The sequence below is a fragment of the Mycetomoellerius zeteki genome, unplaced genomic scaffold, assembly GCF_001594055.1.
Source record: "Mycetomoellerius zeteki isolate Tzet28-1 unplaced genomic scaffold, Tzet1.0 scaffold382, whole genome shotgun sequence".
Taxonomy (NCBI): domain Eukaryota; kingdom Metazoa; phylum Arthropoda; class Insecta; order Hymenoptera; family Formicidae; genus Mycetomoellerius; species Mycetomoellerius zeteki.
The window spans coordinates 564,786-585,256 of NW_017257373.1; the positions used below are offsets into that span (position 1 = coordinate 564,786).

The 20,471-nt window shown below is 33.7% G+C and overlaps 1 protein-coding gene across 2 annotated transcripts in view; it reads left to right on the plus strand.

Annotated features, from left to right (window-relative positions):
- The window catches only part of LOC108726060 (cuticle protein 19), a 47,758-nt gene extending 27,574 nt beyond the window's left edge, over window positions 1-20,184 (plus strand). The window contains exons 1-3 of one of the 2 annotated variants that reach the window (XM_018453428.1): window positions 14,951-14,970; window positions 17,249-17,570; window positions 19,347-20,184. In XM_018453428.1, coding sequence (XP_018308930.1) covers window positions 17,351-17,570; window positions 19,347-19,558 — 432 coding nt within the window. In that variant the 5' untranslated portion in view covers window positions 14,951-14,970; window positions 17,249-17,350 and the 3' untranslated portion in view covers window positions 19,559-20,184. Of the gene's footprint in view, window positions 1-14,950; window positions 14,971-17,248; window positions 17,571-19,346 lie in introns of those variants that run through there. The other variant, XM_018453427.1, reaches the window with a different exon arrangement.
- Window positions 20,185-20,471: the final 287 nt, after the last annotated feature.

Sequence of the window (20,471 nt, forward strand, 5' to 3'; positions counted from 1 at the left end):
CGCCTCGAATAGGCCGGATAGCGAAAATTTAATCAGGCACCTAGCCAGCCGCCATTCGAAGGGCGCGTTTCGCTTACCGTCGGCGTTATTTTCGCAAATTACTTAACTCCTCCTCCACTTGGGAGTTGGGACTGATTACCTGCTCGTCATTACGCAGCTTCAGCTAAATCGCCAGCAATCAGAGATTTAATCAGAAGGGAAAACCGCGAATGGATTCTACACAATATATCATGCCGCACCGTATAAGAGGATACAGATCTCCATCTGCTTTAGATAGTGCTTACGCTTGTTCTCGTTAAACATCGAGTTACATTACGACACAATAGCGAGGATCTTAACTGCGTGCGATAACATTTAGTGCACATCGTCGCAGACATAACTCACTTGCTCCAATTTACGACTTGATTACGTTTCGATAACAAGCATTCTATTAATTATTGTAATATTGTTATTATTTCTGTTATTTCAGTCCATATTTGGATTAGTTTTATACACTGAGAACAAATTTATTAAATTTTAATAAACATTTTTTTTAATAGTCCTAGAATATTCACTTACGGTAAATAAATATTTAGATAAATGAAAAAAATAATAGTCGAATCAGGCACACACACACACACATACACACACACGCACGCGCACACACGCTCACGAACTAATGGTTCTTTTATTTAATAAATATGTGTTTACATTTAGTAAATATTTCGCTAGGACTATTCAAAGAAATATTTATTAAAATTCAGTAAATTTTTTTCAGTGTATTTATCGCATTATGATATTATGTAACAAATAATCTTTATTGTAATAAATGAATAAATTTTAAAATTCTAGAATGGGATTTCAAATAGAATAATTACATATTCTGATAATACATTATTACTAATCACATTTAATTTTCTTTAAAAAATAAATAAAGATATAAATGTAATTATCTTTATCATAGATAAAAAATTATAGAGGAAGGGGAATTAGCACAAGAGAAAGATCATCTGAAGAAAAATGTAAGGCTAATAGACTAAAGAAAACGTGAGAGAAAAGAACAATCTGAGAATCAGTGGATGGCACACAACCACTGAAACTTACAAGCTTGAGAACGAATAAAAATACATATGAGAGTAATCGAAGAAAAATAATATTTATGAAGAATAACTAAAAGGAACAGCAATTGAATGTGAATAATGGAAAATCTTGGAAATGTGAAATGTATAATTTAATATTTGATACTTAAACTAAATATTTTTTTATAATCTATGGTCAATTTTCAATATACCTATATATATTTGCTGTTAACATTGCTGTAAGCGAGACCATACCTACATTTGTCGTAAAAATATCCGTGGTTAAAATTTTTGAGATTAAAACTAGAAGGAGCGAAATAATCGAACGATTATAAAAATTCGAATTTGCTTTTTGGATTCCTTCTATCTATATAGAAGCTTTTGTTAAACAGTATACCAGCGAGAAAGGACCGTCAATTAGACGTCGAATTAATGTCAACATCATCGAATCGATGTCGATTCGATGAGTCATTTCTCACTGGGATGCATTAAAACGCAAACGAGGATTCCAGCAACTACAAGTATAGCACAGTATATCACAAAATGATGCTGCGAACGCAATTCGTGTATATTATCTCACCTGCGTGTTCATGGATTTTGTAAAGCCGCTCATCTTTGAATCTATGATGATATGAATTACGTTTAATTAATTAACTACATGAACAAAGAGAATATCTTTCTCGATTAATATATCTTCTTCTGTCCGCCAGGTCGGACAAAGGAACGTATAATTTTTCGAGAGCGCGACACCGAAAGGGATGAACCAGCGACAGCTTTATCGGAGTTCGTTTAAAATCACATCGGAATAATGCGCCGCGTATAATGTAATATTGCCGTTGCGATCTATTACGATAATTACAATCGTAACGTGCGAGGTAGGGATCGTTTGCTTTATTAACGAGGAATTCTGTCGCATAAAACGATTAAAGAGAAAATACGGCTTGTACAAGTTAAACGCGCGCGAAGCCGACTCCACGGAAGTTGCATTAATTGTGACGACTATTCCCCGCAATTTTTACGAGCTCCCTATTTGCTTCTTCGCGTCGCGATTTCATCGCGTACAAGGAAAATGCGACGACATGATAAAGAATTCTCAACGACGACAGAAACAGCTTTAATTAAAAGCGAACAAGATGTAAGCACACGAATGAAAATTTGCTCGTTTTGTCGTCTTCCATCTCATTGTCAACGGAATTCGCACATCATTTCCTTTAACGACGACGATCTTGAGAACATAATGCGAACCGAACTAAACCGCGATTTCGCGCTCCGACTTATGTATCGCTGTTATCTTTCGTCTTTTTATTATCAAGTTGGTCACGATGAACGTGGAAATCGCGTTATTAGATAAAAAAATTAATTCAAAAATACATATTATTAAAAATTGACTCTGAAACGTGCATGCTTTATGATTATTAATTAAATTTATTTTGGCACAAAGCTTTAAAAATATACTAGAAGACAAAAGAAAATAATAGGTTGCCTTATCTAATGTTAAAACAATCTGAGCGCTAAAACAATCAAACCCGTGGTTTTAGATAAAAATTTAATATAAGTATAGAGGAGAAGATGGTATTATGGTTAGTGTATATATTGTGGCCTCCCTTAATATCTCCGCTATTATACAGCGAATCCTAATGATTGCTTATGTAATTATTAGTTTAGTAGCTCGCCGTTAATATACCAATACTCAATAGCCAGCACTTATTATAACGCATTTTTACTTTCAAGTATTTCGAAACGTTTCTGAGGTACATTTTAGCATTTAATTACATCTACTTCCCCCCTCATTTTTCTGTGGGCGTATTATCACATGAATACATGTATTTTTGAGTGTGTTATTTGCTATTTAACATTTTATTTGACTGTATATATTTTGAGTTATGCAAATTTAAACCATGGCATTTTGCTAATGTGACCATCTTGGATATTGATTACTCACAACCTGTTTTTGAGATTTTCATATTAAAATAATTATTTGATAATCGATTGTATAGTTCTATAGTTAATAGTACGGTTAATCTATAGTTTATATTACATGTACTATTTTTAGTACTGAGCAGCTTATATGCAAAAGTTATGTGAATCTATATACATTCATTTGCATACATTTTCAAATGTTTACTTTTTTGTTAATTTTGTAACTAAATACCGTTTTCTAAACAAAACTAAAATTTTAAGGCTATTTTTATGAAAGGCCACATTAGCATCCATTTTTTTCTTCGAGTCATTATGTAATGTCGCCATATTTTTATTAATAGTATCCTAAGTAATAAATATTTTGTAACTTTGAGTCGAGAATCGAATTCAACAATATTTTAACGAATGTAATTGTCAAGTTTCAAACTTAAATATTGATTATTAACAAAGTTATTGTGTAAAATGTAACTGGGGTGCCATAATACCATCTTCTCCTCTACTAATTAAAAATAATGAGCAAATTGTACTAATTAATTTGACTAATTCTAATATATAGAACGTTTTCCATTTTTTTCTCTTTCTTTCTTTCAATCGTGACAACATTCTTAATCCTCGATTACAGCAACAATCGTTTGTATCCAAAATAAAAATTTTAGTTATCTTATTATCGATATTATGAGGTTTTAAACTGTAGGTAAAAAAAATGTCGAACTTTTCCTATTAATCGCCGAAAGCGAAAATTCATTTGCGTTTTGTACTACAAACACTTTAGAATTTAGGTGCAATTTTCATAGCTTTAGTTGAAGATTAATAAATTTTGAGTAGTAAATGTACGTGTAATGAATTTGCTTTATTGGCTTATCATAGTATTAGCCTTAAGCACCACAGCATTATGTGTGTAGGTACATTATGTATTTTACATACCCTTTCATGTAAACATGATATATACTCCAACACATTATCTTTAAACATAGTATTGTTCACGATCACAAATGATATCGCTGCTAAAGCTTAACAATTACTAACCCCGATACAAACTCATCTATGCGGGCGGTTAATCGCAAATTCCTTTTGCATTAGTACACGCTGGATAGACGAACTCTCTTTTGGGGTTCTCGACTTGACCGCTTGCGGGTATGTGGCATGCGCGGGATCTCAAGGAACACGTTCAAGCAGGATTGCTTTCATGTAGCCTCGTATAGAATTACAAAGGCTTTGATCCTTCACTTCGACAAAGTACTGCGGGCTGAGGAGTGCGCTATTATTGCCTTAAGTGCCGAAGTCAGAGACATACGCGGTTATCTCATGATGTGAAAAAATCGGTCATGTTAAATGCTCGAAGATTGGCATTGTACGCTAACGTCATGTATCATCATGTAATATCAATCAATTTTTAAATAGCTCCACTCTTTATGTATGAATAAAAATTTTTTTAAAGAATCGCAATTTTTTAAAAGGTACTATAAAGTAGAAATAAAAGCAATTTTTCGTTCTTGTACTTTGAAAGATTATTGTTGGATATCGGTAACTATATGTAACTCTGAGATATTCATAGTCAGTCCTTATGTTTAACCGTTAAAGTCATAAACCAATTATACAGAGCCGTATTAGTATCTCAAGACAAATCTTAAGACGGTCTTAAAATAAGGACGACCTATATGAATACCGACCTAAGAATAATTTTGACAAGTTATTCAGTAAAAATAAATATATTGTATTAATATAATAAAATAGTTATGTCAATTCTGTAAAATTAAATCTTCACATTTTAAGAGAAATTACACTGCTTCTCTTGATCGTCATTTCATAAGAGGATACAATTTGTGATATTAAACTATATTTACAATCAAATTGACATCAAATACGTATTATCCATATAATTTATATGTATAATGCTCGCATGCCTGTGTTGTATACGTATAATTATTTATATATTACTTCGACGGATATATATATATATATATATGTCCGCGTTAATACAACGAATGACTTAGTCGTTTATTACGAGTAACGAGATTAAAAGTGTAATTGATCACACACTCATCGACCGAATAAATTTTCGTTGATAATCTCGCGAGACAATGTTGCGAGAAATGAATCACGGTGCGACAGTTCGCAGCACGTGTAATACAATTTTTCGCGCTACACGAGACGATAAGGACGATAAATGCGCTGATATATATTAGAAACGTGCGTATTACCATGTTGGAACGCATGAAAGGGAAATTACGCATGATACATCAAGTCATATAAAATTCTAATCTCGGTCATTAATAACCATGGATAGAGCAGTGCTAGCACCGGCTGTCGCGACGTGTTTACGAAGCTATTTATCTTTCTCGCGCACTAATCATGGCTGGAGTAATTGTGGCTTGATTTTGCCATTAATGAGAAACTGGTTATTGACGCAAGTACTGGTCATTCTGATAGTTTCGCGCTATTTCGCACGAAATAGTAATTTATTGATAAATCCATAGAAAATTCAGGATCTTCATACAGATAATTAATATATATATTAATTTACCTATATATTATAATAATAATCTATAAATATCAGCAACGGGATTTTTATGAATTGGAGTATTAATTAAGACTGAAAGCCTACAAGAAAAAAAAATAAATGTAATAAATAAATTCTAAATTTCTGTTGATGTATTTCGTAATTAAATAAATTTTCTTTCTGTACATAAAATATTGATTCATTATTTGATCAAAAAACAAAGAAATATGTAATCTTTCCAGAATGTATGGATATACAATAATATTTTTCCGAACATATAGATATGTTTTTAGAATATTTATATGTGTCGCACTCGTACCCAGTTATTTTCAAACGTATGTGGAATGTATACGCGTTGTAACTTGTCATAATCGATAAGTAACTGTGAAACGGAACAACTGCGATTAATAGCACGAAATGCGTAAAACGTCGGCTACATTTCTATGGGTTAATCGATATAACATTGTATGAATGTTTAGCGCGTTTGAAAGCATCAATGACTTGTTGCATATACAACAAGCCTTGATTCTATATAAAAGATAAATAAAATATAAATAAAATATTTTGAATGAAATATGAATAAAATATTTTTTGGCATATGCTCATCAATACGAAGTGTTAATACAAGCAAGCGATGCAGACATGACAACACTAACGATAAAAACGGGAAATAAAATAATAAAAGATTTAACGTAACGCACTGAGTAAAATCAATCAGAAAATGGACGGACCAGAAGATTCTGATTATATTAATCAGAATTTCGATTAATTATCTCAATTAGAATTTAAAGTATAGATTTAATCAGAAAATTCTGATTTGTCCATTTTCAATCAGAATTCCAATTAATCCAACCAGACATTTTTCTCGCGCAATATCCTTAGAAATGACTAATCAAGAGCTGACGAAGTATTTCAGAAAGGCTAGTTGCACGGTCAAGTTCATTAAAGAACGTTTGTTTGCGTATCACCTGAGCACATGTAGAACATTGTTCGGTGACGAGGAACTTGATTTCACTCGATCAACAGGTCTTAAGATCGCGACAAGTGCCGCTTTACACACAGAGCAAAGGTGTTGCGCTTGAGCAAGCAAGCGTGACAAGTGCAAGTGTATTGGAGTCTCGAACTTTGATTTACGTAGCAGCACTACCAACCCGTGAAGGATCGTTGACAACATGCCGATGTATTAATTATTCGCGCAGGAACACGTGGCTATCGTGTTAATAAACTTATATATGAAATCTGTATGATAAAATATACCGTCCTATTATTATCCATGGTATACAAAAAAACTATTCAATATTTATATGGTAGATAGTACACATCATATTGGGTAAAAAAGCCTTAGTGACCATAGGTCAAAAACTCAATCGTTTCTAAGATATAAAAAAATTTTGTATGTTCTGAAAATGTTCAGATTCAATTTCCATATACGCTTCATAATAAAAAATTTCACTGGGAATCAGTGAGTTGACATCAAGCTATTACGATTGGATGGACATTATGGGAAATTCACCTTATTGACCTGTGATTCTCTCAAATAGGTAATGCTGAATGGTTTTTTTTTAACACCCTGTACGTATAAAGAGAATTTGTTTTATTCGCACATCGTATCGTTTAATCGAAAAAAAGCGTTGTTATTATCGCATTGGAATATATGAAAAGGAAATTATACTATTTAATATCCCAATAAAGAAAACCTTTCTCATCGATTCGTATTTTAATTAAGGAAAATATTAGCTTCAAATTGATGAGAAAAATCATAAATGAGAGAAAAAGTGAGACAAATAGAGGGCAGATTGTACTAAAGATTTACATAAGTCAATTGATTAATGTATCAATATTTGAATGAGATAATTTGAATACAATAATAAATAAAAGATAAATTGTTAAGAATAAAATTCTTTTGCGCGAGATTTATATCACATTTGCTGGTTTTTATAAACGCGTAATAAAAAGCCATAAATCAGAGAGGGTCGATGTTTTGATACGCTTAAATTGCGTATTTATCAACATTTCAACGAGAAGATTGTCTGTGGCGATACGAGTGTTATCTTAATTGTCGTTTATTTGAGGGCTTTGTTATCGTAATTGAAACAACACTCGATACGCCTTTTCGCGCGCCGTGTGAGTAAGTTTGTGAGTAATTAAGTACCGGAATGAAGATTGATTAACTACGCGGGGATGCTCGTTAAGATCTCATCGCTTTTGTATCGCGAACTTGTCGAAAGCTTTCCTCTCTGTCTCGTGTTTTTGTTACCGTTTAGGACTGTTAACGTTTGATCGAAGAGAGCATAAAAATGACCAAAGAAATTATCAATTAACGATAAGTAATGATTCCACACTTAATTATCATTCCAAAACTTTCTTTAGGTGTTACTAAAATAAAATCTTTACTGTCTTATAAAAAAACTTAACATTTTTCTATACGTAATTTTTTATTAACAATTGTCAGTTTATTTGGGCAAATATAAATTTGGTAAATTTGCGACATTCGACACATATAGCAAAAGAAGATAGCAGCATCGTTGAGTGTTGCGTATACAGCTTCATCTCCGCAGAAGTAAGATAAGAGAAGAATTATTCAATGATTATGTACATCTTAGTAATTTGTAAAGCAGTACTCGCGGTTGGAAAATTAATTCGGGCGCGCTCTCAATGGGTGGTACGTGACAAAACGTAAAAATTAAAAGCTTCATAGTCGCCGGTTACATCGCCGGGCATTCTGGACCCGAGATTAATCGCCGAACACTCGGCACGGTGCTTCTAGACGAGGTAGAGCTCTAAACCACCCCGACTGCGACCGCGATATCTCGCGCAAAGGGCGGACAGAATTACGTTAGCCTTATCGTTAGCCGTTAACCCACGTGCCCGTTTCCGAGTGATACGTACAGTACGCCGTTGAAATTGCACCGGGAGAAAAATAGCCCGGGGAAATTCCGCGACGTTAGCATGTCGTACAACGTCGGGCTACGGTCGCCCGTCGGGATAAGTATCCCGAGCGAATGAGAAATTTCCGTGGGAATTTTAATTGAGCTTCTGACGACTGGGGCGCAATAAGCGCTGGAAAGCGAGCTGCTTCCGACTCGTGATCTCGTCCGGCGCGACCTCGCCGTCTGCACTCGAGAGTAAAAACTTCGCTTCTTGGTTGGAATTCACGTAATCCACGTAAATACATTTTTACGACATCATCACTGACGTTTATTATTGTTTTTTATTCGAGAGCTTTTACTCGTTTCGTCTTTTGTTTGATTTCGGTTGAGCCTATAAAGAATATTTTAATTTTTTATATTTTCTCCATTGATCGTTATTATTACCGTGGATTTAATACAATCCAATATGTATCCTCCAATTATCTTTATTAATAATTTTTCTCTTTCTCTTTCCTCGAAATAAATATTTGTTGAAATAAATGGAATTACTTTAAATTTAAATTATATTAAAATTAAAGTTTTGTATTTTTCGACAAATTGATAATTAAGATTGTCTTAATACTCGTATATCTATTTTGTAACTACATAGAAAAAATAAACTTTTGTTAAATTATCTAAAAGTTTAAGTAATGTAGTTTGAAAATAATTTTATTGGACATTAAAATAAATATGTAGAACACTCAAGCTTGATAATAGCAACCAGCTATTTAAGCGTCCTATATAGGTATTTTGATAACCCAATAAAATTATTTTCAGATCTGTATCTAGCTAAATTTTTAGACATTTTAACAAAACCGTTCTTTCCATTTAGCATTGTAATTTGTTATTTTTATGATAATGGTGTGCCATTACAATATGATAGATATATCATCCATATTTATTTATTAGTCAACTTATTTCTTTTTGTGTGTACGACAATATAAATTTCTAATTTGTTTATCTTAGCGCATCTGCAATGTGTGTATCGTATTGCAAAATACATGCGCTTCGAAGATATTTGAATCGTGGCTTGTGTTTGAGGAATGAATCCTCGAGAACCGACAGCGCGGGATAGCCGACGGAAGAGTCGTCGACTGACCACCTTTCCTCTCTACTGTCAGCAAACGCGTCAAGTGTAAATTGCAGTAGATTCAGCCGATCTAGGTCAGATCCTTCGTGCACGGGTTGTCGGAACTGCGACCGAGCGCTTTGCGATTAAACGAATCCGCGAATGTGGGAGACTCAGGTTTCCCTCCGAACAGGTTTCCCTCTGCGAAGGTCTTCTTCCTCTCAGCCCCGGAAGCCCCTTATCACCTTCTGAAATCATACCTGCGTCGGGATCGAGCTTCTTGATTTACGATCTGGGGATACGAAGCTCCACACATCGCGGCTTTTACAGCTCGGGCCACGTATACGACTGATCTTTTCATATACGCGTGACACTTTGCTCGCCAAACCGTTTCGATTCGCGAAATTTTGACGAGGGGATTTCGTGCGGTACACGATTTAATGAATGGGTTGAAACAACACGCGAAATACAAAGAAAGTTATCACGGGCAAATTGTACGGTTGCAATTAGAATTATAATTAATCTTTAACGGCGAAAAGGAGAAAAAGAGTCACGCACGTGCTACAGGAATGAGATTATTGACATTTCTAGATTTTAAAGTGGGAATGTAACATTAATAATATATCAATACGTAAGTTAGTCAAAAAGAAACGATCAAATATAGATATTAAAAACAATTAATAAAGTTTATTTATACAATACGCATATATTAAAAATAAAAACGTTTCATAGACGAAAAAAATACTAAAGCAGATACTTTAGCCAAACCGTTCTTTCCACGTACTCATTAAGTCTTCTTCAGCTAACATATATATAAAAAAATAATTTATAATATAACAATATATAATTATATAATCGATAATGTTAACCCAATAAAATTCAAATTCATAGGTGTACCAAAACATTAAAAGGTTCTTATATAAAAATCGCAAAGGTCAACAATAAGACCATATCAAAAGTTGAACATATATATATAAATGATCGAATAAAATAAAAAGAATTAAAAACGTCTTAAGCATCGAATACCATTACTATACTTCTCATAGATTTCCTGATTAATTTGAAGTGTTAGAGATATTATCTGCAGAGAAGTGTCTATTTGATGAATGTAATTATCATAAATACCCCAGTACAGTTAAGGGTTGCATTACAATAATTAGACGTCCCATTAAATTGATTGCTCATAAATGGCAAAGTACATCTCTCAATATGCGCGATGGAAACGCCAATTAGTTTAATCGAGTCTCATTCACTTTCTGACGCATATCACGTGCGGAACGAAAGCATAATACAGCTGGCGACGCGACGTTTACAAATGTTATACCGGTTATACCTGAAATCGCAAATTGTAGTGTGTGCTAAATTATTTATGCTGACATGTCGGCTAGCTACAATGCTCGCACACCATCAATCGCTCAATTCTCACGTTAATGAGTTTGAACTTCAATTTATTTATTACTTCTGTCGTATTATTTTCGTACATAATACATTGAAAACTTGGTTGCACAAAGATATAACGAGTGGCACGTTCAATTTATTATTCGTAGGTAATAAATTACTTGGGAATGACATCTAATATACTTGCGATGTAATCTTCTTCAATTTTCGAGATGGAGATAAAAAACAATTTAATGTTTTCCGGTATAAGACGCGCAGCAGCGGGACGTTCTCCATAGCGATTGTATCATGTCGTTGTTTCACGGTTCTGGTTTAGTTAATCATTGTTATATGCATACATAACATCTCATTTGACTTGCCATGCCTTGAAGTATCTCCACTTCAGACAGCAACAATAGTATGGAGAAATATGCAGAGAGCTAGCATAGATACGATAACGATATATTTAATCGTTTGATGTGGAGAGATACGAGCCCATTTGCCTATGTATGCGCGCTCATATAATTGAACGCATTTATATTCGCTAAAGAATAGCGGACTCGCGATCGCACACTCGTCGTTCTCGTCATCGAAACAGCCGTTTGTGTCGTTTCAAAGGGTTATCGAACTGGGCTAATAGTGGAGCTCTTTAGTACGTACATCCGCAGAATTTCTTTACAAAGAAAATCCAATTAGCGGTGCGTATGGCGAGCGCTGGCGGCTGTATTTCCCTTCACGTTCATTATCATAGCCGTAGTCCATTAATCGAGTTATCAAATGTGGCGAGGTCGATCGTTAATGTCTATCGTACCTTATTGGACGCCGCCATAAATCCCACCGATCAAATTATATGTCGCGGGTAATGAGCATTTACGATAATAATATATTATAGTAATACTTATATTATTAATCCGTGCGTTATATTGTATAAACGGTAGCTTGTTAATCGCATGGTCGCATTTACGTTCAGTTGTTGCACCAGATTTATCATATTATAGGTACATAGCGCCGCTTGTTATTCCAAATAGACGAATCGCATGGATATTTTCGTATGTATACGTGATACCGTATAATCCACTACACTTTAGCGAATATGCTAATCATCGGCGCTAATCGGGAGGCCTGCCGCAGAATTAAAGCAAAAACCAGTTACGCATGAATTTAATATTAATATCGCGTTTCGCGTATCGTGCGCAACGATGAGAGAAGGCAAAGAGAATTTTTCACGGATATATCAACCCGACATTTCTTATCGTCACGACAAAGAAGGCGGAGAGACGTTTCCATCGAGCGCCAGCTAACTTCCGGTTGGCTCTCTTTCATGAAAGCCGCGTATATCTCGCGTTTTAAACTGCAGTAAAGAAAAAAATTCTATGTCAGTTGCTTGAGCTTAACGTCAGTGTCGCTCTTTAAATAAAATGCGAATTGTTATAAAGCACGCAAGTCTTTGTCTTTTAACTCTTTCCTTGATAATTCATGAACTATAGACAAATAAATGAACTAGAAGACTAATCGCCGAAAATTATTACATTATTATAGCAAAAAAAAATTAAAACTTTTCGACAAATCGCCATTGTGCATTTTATTTCATTCACTATTCATTTTGTATTTCAAACGCAACAGACAGCAATAAAATCTTATGTGAATGGAGAATTGCGTTTTAAGAACTGCTTTTTATTCGAGCAGACGCGTCTTTTATGGAACTCCTGTTTTCAATCGAGCCGGATAATCTTGAAAAGAAGCGCATCGTCTAGCCAATATTGATTTAAGAATAATTTAGAATGATAAGAGTAATTCAGAATGAGATAAAAGAATGATTCTCGTTTATAAGTAATTAATTAATGAGTTGACTTATATATAAGAATTAAAAAAATGTTACACAAAAAATATGGCAATGCAATCCCAATAAATCTTTTGAATATTCGAAGCAGAAAACTAACGTAATACTCTTATGCACAATCAATATTTACTCTCTCAAAAAATATTGCAGCGCAAGAGCAGTATGCAAATACAATATACGCATCGTTGTTATATTTAGTTAACAAAATAAATTTAAATTAATATTAGTATAACTTTTAGTAACGTGCAACTTTCTCGCAAATTATTAATGGTATTGAATATAATAATATTTATATAATTCATTTTATATTTGTGGAATATTAACAAGTTTCAAAAATTGATAAGAATATAATTAAAATGCGTTAAAATGCTTTAAAATGCATTCTATATTAACAACTTTATATGTAATTACAGTATTGATGATCATTTGCAGATAGGCATACACAGTTACGTAATTCAATTTAATTATATAATTTATATCACATAATTATATCGTAAATGTGAATATTATTAACGTGCTTTGTGTCTTCTAAATAATTATTGGCAATATTTTGAGAACAGGTTTACATTTAATATAAAAGTCCATAAGTATTCACAAACAAAAATAGATCCTTTCAACACGTCAGATATCGCGTCTCGATGTTAAGGAAAGCTCACGGTTGTAGTACGTATTTCACAGGAAGAAGGAAGCCATTCGCGATGCCAGCTGAGAGGAAGGAAGCGTTTTAATGCGATCTCTTGGATCATTTTTCAATGCACGCTACGCGAAGATGTGCTGTCTATTAATACGTAATCGGTTTTATGACATCGCGAGTCATCGTGAAACGCCATTTGGAACTCGCGTCGACTCTTGCAAAGTGGAATGCACGTGCAGGACTGTCAGTACAATTTTACATACTGTAAACAACACATATATACGCAAGAAACTAAAATAGATTCCTAAACAATTTATTCAAATAATTTTTTTCATCATATTTTTAAAAATTGTAAGATTTTAATATTAATTTTTATTCTATAATCATCTTGCTATAGTATTTTTATAGTGTTAAAATTAATATTAGGTAAAAATATATAGTAAAATAAAAATACACAGATACTTATATTATAAAGAGAGATTTTTATAAAATACCATAAAAATTAAAAATTATGTTTACAAAAAATCTGACTTAAAAATAATATCTATCTTTAATAAGTAAAATAATAAACGTTAAAAATACAAACGACAAATAATTATAAATGACGCTTATATATTTCAGAATTCTTAAAAATTGAAATGACTCTCGTAAAATCCAATTATATAAATGTGAGTTATTTATAATTACTTGAAGTTTGTGTGTATTTTTTTATACGCATTAAAGATATGTTTTTATTTGTAAATCAGATTTTTTGTAAATATAATTCTAAGTTTTTACAGTAAAAAATCTATCTTTAATGTAAGTATCTAGTTATTTTTGTTTTGCTTCTGTACATTAATTTATATATTTGTAGATATTGTTATAATATTCAAATTAGTGGGATACTTTTTTTTTAGTACCATCTTTTCTACTTACTTTGGTACCGTCCTTTATAGACTAAAATGTAAGTGAAGCTCTCTAGCTTAAAAAATCTGCGCTTAATCTTATTACCACAATTTATTTGTTAGTTACTTCCTCGTTTATTAATAATAGCATGTTCTCTTCATACCATATTTATCTGACTGTCTCGGAAGTACATCTTCACATGGACATCTGCATAAGCAATCGGAACCGGAACCGGGCGCGGATGTGCATACGCGTGTATGCGCAGCGACGTGTATGCAGAACGTGCCGGTATAAAAGCTTAGAAAATACGCTGGTAAGTTGCAGTTCTCACCTGGCCGCCTCAAATATCGTAATGGTGAAGATGACTTTCAAGGTAGAGTGTCGAAACTCGTCGCGAAGGAAGGAAACGTGACGCGGATCAGAGAAAGTGCTCGTTAAAGAACAGCTTCGCGACACAGAGACGAAAAGATAAAAACAGATAGAGAAAGAGATAGAAGGAGAAAGAAAAAAGAAAGCAGGAGAGAGTGAAATATAAAGGGCTAAGAAGGGAATAAAGGTGAAGGGTGATGGATTCTAAATTGTCATTAATTATACGCACGTATAATTGGCCCGGTAACATGCGCTTGGAAGGAAGTAAATAATTCGAGACCGGGAAGGTAACTCAACGCGGTTTTCTTGGAGACCTAAGCAATGTCGTGAATGTAAAATGGGATTAAAGTGTTCCTTGACATTAAGTCTACTCGATGTAATTAGTTCGTTCAGCTGGATTGCCACGAGCGTAAGTTTTTGCAAAAGATATAGTGTCCGTTTCACAGCAGAGCAGGGCGTGCTCAAGAGATAGGTAAGGATTCTGGAGTTGAACTTCATGAAAATTAAAAAGTGCACGCTGACTTCTAACAAACGTTTCTCTTTAATTGTATTAAGCACTCGTTCTTTTGTGCTTGGCTAATCTTGAAGTCTTCTCAACCTCAGAGGTCTTATGTTAGTTGTTTTATTATAGCTAAAAGCTTCTATTATTTTCTGACGTATGTACGTACGTGTGTGTGTGTGTGTGTGTGTGTGTGTGTGTGTGTGTGTGTGCGTGTGCGTGTGCGTGTGCGTGTGTGTGTGCGTGTGTACGTATACGAGTGAATACATTTTCTGCTTATATATTTTAACGAACTCGCATTTTACTTCTATTGTAAAAAAAATTGATATTAAGAGTCACAAAAACTTTTAAATTAAGTTATTATTCTGATAATTGTCTATATTAGATACTTCAAATTTTAAGCGAATTATAATGTAATATTTATATATGACCTTTTGATAATGTTACATTAACTATACACGATATTGTGAAGTTTCTCATAACTCGAAGAGTGCACGTAAAATCTTACATAGTACATTTTAACATGCACATATTCTATCTCTTTTCGCATATTCTACTATATTCCTAACTTGAGCGTATACTTATATATGCAATAATGCAAACTGTACTTCTCCACGTGCATTTTACATATATAATTATGATAAAACAGTCTGCATGTTGCATTAGTTTTGACAAAATTTACATAAAATAAAATGATAATTTATGCTTGTATCTTATCGCTAGTAACATAGTCAATATTTTCAATCAAGTATCAATTTTGAATAATTTACGATATTATATTGTGTTTATCATTTTACGTTGCGCGTTCAATCTTGCTCGAAGATAATGTAATAATCTGCTGATTACATCAATTTATAATTACAAGTTAAAAGATTTGAATATCGAGTGAAAAACTTCAATTTTAAGACGTGGAGGCTGATGAAGCGGAAAACAGTTTTGCTGAAATATCTAAAAGTTCAGCTAGATATAAATCTGAAAGTAATTCTGTTTGGACTACCAAAATATTGTAATTATGTAGGACACTCAAGCGCCTCAAGCTAGTTGCTGGAATGTTAAAACTTGTTGCAGCATTGTCATCACGCTTAAGTTCCCTAAAAAAATTATTATGATATGGTCCAACAAAATTATTTTCAAATCTGTATCCAGCACAATGTCAGATCTTTTAGCATAAAACTGTTCTTTTCATGCAATGTTAATAATAGATTAATTTAATTAATCTATTATTAATTTTTAATTAATTATATGAAATGTATTACATCGTTTATTACGCCGAAAGAACGATTTTGCTGAAGTATCTAAAAACTGAACTAGATACTCTACAGACTTAAAAGTTATTTTGCTGGACCAAAATAATTATGTAAGGAATTCAAACATAATAAGCAATACTGCCAAAAGTTTTGACATTCTGGTAATTAGCTTGAACGTCTTTTTATATAATTACTTAATGCAAATTTGTATAGCTAAATTTTTAGATATTTCAGCAAACTCGTTCTGTTCGTGTTCTTCTTTCGAGCAAAGACGAAGAAACTTTCCCCGATGAATTGTATGTCCATTTCGCTCTTTCAATCGAGTCACTTCCATCGGATTGGTTTACGTTGGTTTGAACATTGACGACCGAGCTGTCGGGATCCCCGTAATTAAAAACGAGAGGTCGCTGACCCGGCCATCGCTACTCGATGTCGATGTATATTGTAAATGTCTAGAGTTTCATCATGGGATCGAGTGAGTTTTATATACACAAGCGACATCGATCGTATGGATCACGGTTACATTTCCGTGCAATTTTGACTCGTCCAACATATTTTACCAGCTTGAAATATTCCAAGTTGTTTGACTGTTTATACATGTGCACAAAAAAAGTATCTGACACTGGAACAGATAAAAATGTTTAAATCACATCTTCCTTCGCTCGGCAATTCCTTCCCGTCAATCAATTTTATTCTAGAACAAATTTTTTTTCTAAAAGAAGCTTTTTCCCCATAAATAAGAAAATTGCAATAGACCAGGAAAATTACGAACACTGGGGTAAATATATCCAGCGCTCATGTAAATGAACTCTTCGGTTCATAACGCGCGCTATTTACAATCATGATCGATAACTACCAGAGCATCGAAAGCCCCTCTGCCGTGTCCAGAGGTGAGTTACCGGACAACACGACACCATCGACATGAACTTCTTGTATCGTAGGTCACCGTCGCACTAACCATTGGCCTCGCCCTGGTCGATCGATCAATCGCCGGCGTGATACCGCTGGACCATGATCATCATGTCTCGTTGGCCAGCTCGTACATGCATTTTCAAGGGCCAGTACAAGGACCTGAATACGAGGTGAAAGTGCCACACGTACCTGTGGACCATCTCAGCGAGCATAACTTTCTGCAGAGCCACGAGCATCACCATCACGACGGCTACACGGTCGACTATGTAGCGAAGCCAAAGTACGAATTCTCATACGGCGTCGAGGATCATCATACCGGCGACTTTCACGGCCAGAAGGAGTCCAGCGATGGTAAGTGAAAAAGGACGAGTCACTTTTATGCTTCCGTGACTTTCGCGGGACGACAACGCGACGAGCCGAGTCTTTGAATAGCCGGCTACCTGTGGCTACGTCGTTTATCCGATTTCCACCGACGCCGGCACGACGTTCCGCTGACGTCGGCAAAAATTGCCATGGGTGAAAAGAAAATTGCATTTCTGCGAAGACTGTCCGCGAGCGCGCCCTCCGACAACATCGAGAATACGCGAGCCAGTATACGCGAATGCTTGTGGGTATGTATATGGGTACGTGAGTGTGTGTACATTCGTGTCAACTCTTCAGTTGGAACTACGTTTTCTTACTTGAGTTGTGAAGTTGACTCGAATTGTAAACTGGCTTCAACGGCGCATCGGTGCGATACCGTACAAGCGTGCCGTGTGTCGAAGTATAAACTTGCCTCAAAATAGAACAAACTTTACAAATGCATTCCTTAATCAAGTTGGAATCAATTCTTCCTTATGGTGAAAGAAAGTGTTTAGTTCAATTTTTGAACTACAAGCGACTCAAAAACGGAAATTATGCTTCAAAAATTCAAATAAATAAAAAAATCTTCATTTGCACTTTAAGCAAATTTTGTTTGAACAGAATTTTTTTTAGTTTTAAATACGTCACGGTACGTAATATTAAATGTAAGTATAAAAAAAATTGTGAGAGAAGAGCGGACCTTATTAAATCTTTATTCTAAAAAATTGGTTTTGAATTAATGAAAAGATACGTCTACAAAGAGAGATTCAAACATTTCATTTAACATTTTGCATAACTACGTAAAACTGAAATTATTTAAAATTATATTCATAGTATTGAGATAATTAAACATTACGCGCGATTCTATTGAAATAGTTTTTAAAATAAACTTAAATTTTTATTGTCCCGCACAACAATTGAAAAAGCAAAGAAATAATAGAAATCAATAGATAATATTTATATATAGGTTGCTCTATTTCTGGAATTATTTTAGTCGTCAGAAAAATTTTTTTCGTTAAACAAGATTTTTCTATAAAATAATTGTTGATAACATAAAAAGTTATTATTAACCTCCCGTCCTCTGCAATCTGAATTTTTTTGGCACAAGCGAAATTTCACTCTCAAACTTCAAAATAAAAGAAAATGGAATCTGATTCCCTTATTGCTACGTTATACATTTTTAAACAAATTTCCATTTTTTTCTCATTTTTGCTCGAATTTCAAATTTTATTAAATACAGATTTTAACATTTGAGTTTAAAAACTATTTGGTAATGTAATACAGAAGTTAAAAAATTATCCTGAATTTTTCCACGTTTTTAAAAAGTAAAGCTTGTATAGTAAAAAACTTGGGTTGGACAAAAAAGACTCAGATTACGAGCGGAGAAAGTAAAAATATAATAACAGCAGACGAAGGAGATTTAACCATTTTTCTATCTGCGATTACACTGAAAAAATTTTTAGTCATTTTTGGTCCAATGAATGATCGTTAATTAATGTCCAATTTAATGTCCGACTTGATGTAGTTAATTCATCGATACGATAAAATCGAATTCATTTATATAATTATATATTCATCTTTGCAATGAATTCTAGTAATAGTTTTATAACCTAAATCATGATGAGAATTCATTGGACCAATTTTCATTTTTTCATAATTCAATGAATATTATTATATTTAAGTACAGTTTTGGTTCAGTGTATGATTATCCACAATCTCGAACTGCTTCAAGAAATGCATCAAGAAACTCTTTTCTACCTCTTGAAGGCTATTTCTTTCACGCAGGACACGGCGTGACCGGGGAGTATACCGTGAAGGATCCAGGTGGCAGCCTCCGGGTTGTCACCTATCACGCGGACAAGGAGGGATTTCACGCAGTAGTACACACTACCGGGAAGAATGATCATTCAGGCGGAGTCTACGGCGGTCAAGGACATGAGACCCAAGACCACCTGCACGAGTACCCCGCGTTATCCGCTCACGCTGCAGCATTCTGAAAGAAAACTATAGCGACCACCATGACAACTGGTGACTGATCGCTTTTGTATGTACCTGGCACGATTAGACTTTTCCTTTCCCGAATTGTCAACGTTGATGTTTCCGTTTTGTATACCAAAGGTAACAACGGTCCGTCCGACATTACACGAAAGGATAACGTTTCGTATATATTTGTAAATATATAGTTCATCTCTCTTATACGCGATAAATGACATAAACATGATGGAAGAATACATGTTTATTCCTTTTGTGTTATATAGGCAGAAATATGCTCTGCTTTTCTAGTTATATAGAAAATTATTGACACAACGTGATAGACACATAAACTATATGAATAAAAATTTACAAAATTAATAAAGGTTTCCGAAGAATAATTGACGTTTCACTTAATTGAAATAACGTGACCGAAAATATTTTTTATTATGTATTCCTATTCTTTTATGTATAAAACTGTTTTTATATTTATCGAAAACCTTTTAATTGATTAACATTTTAATCGAGCGCTCGAGTTTATTTGAAAACTCCCGTTGAAGTGAGTGAAAAGTTAAATATACAATATAAGCCACCCACAAGTTATAATTACTCAATTTACGAGAATTTCTGCGCTTTACTAAAATTACTCGATGGTCCGAATTCTGATTGAATTCGTTAAAAAAAAAAACAATATAAAATATTTGAGAAATATAAAACATTTCTAAAGATACAATAAATTTATCATTTTGTAGTCCCAATTACAATATTCATTATCAAATTTATTTTCGAAAGGATATTAACAATACTATTGTTTACATAAATTTTACATGCTTTTATGAATTTGACATACATTAAAAGGTACATTTTATTTCGAATTATAGTACTTTATGGCAAAAACAAAGTGACGTGCGCCTAAACTTATTAACTGATACACAGCTG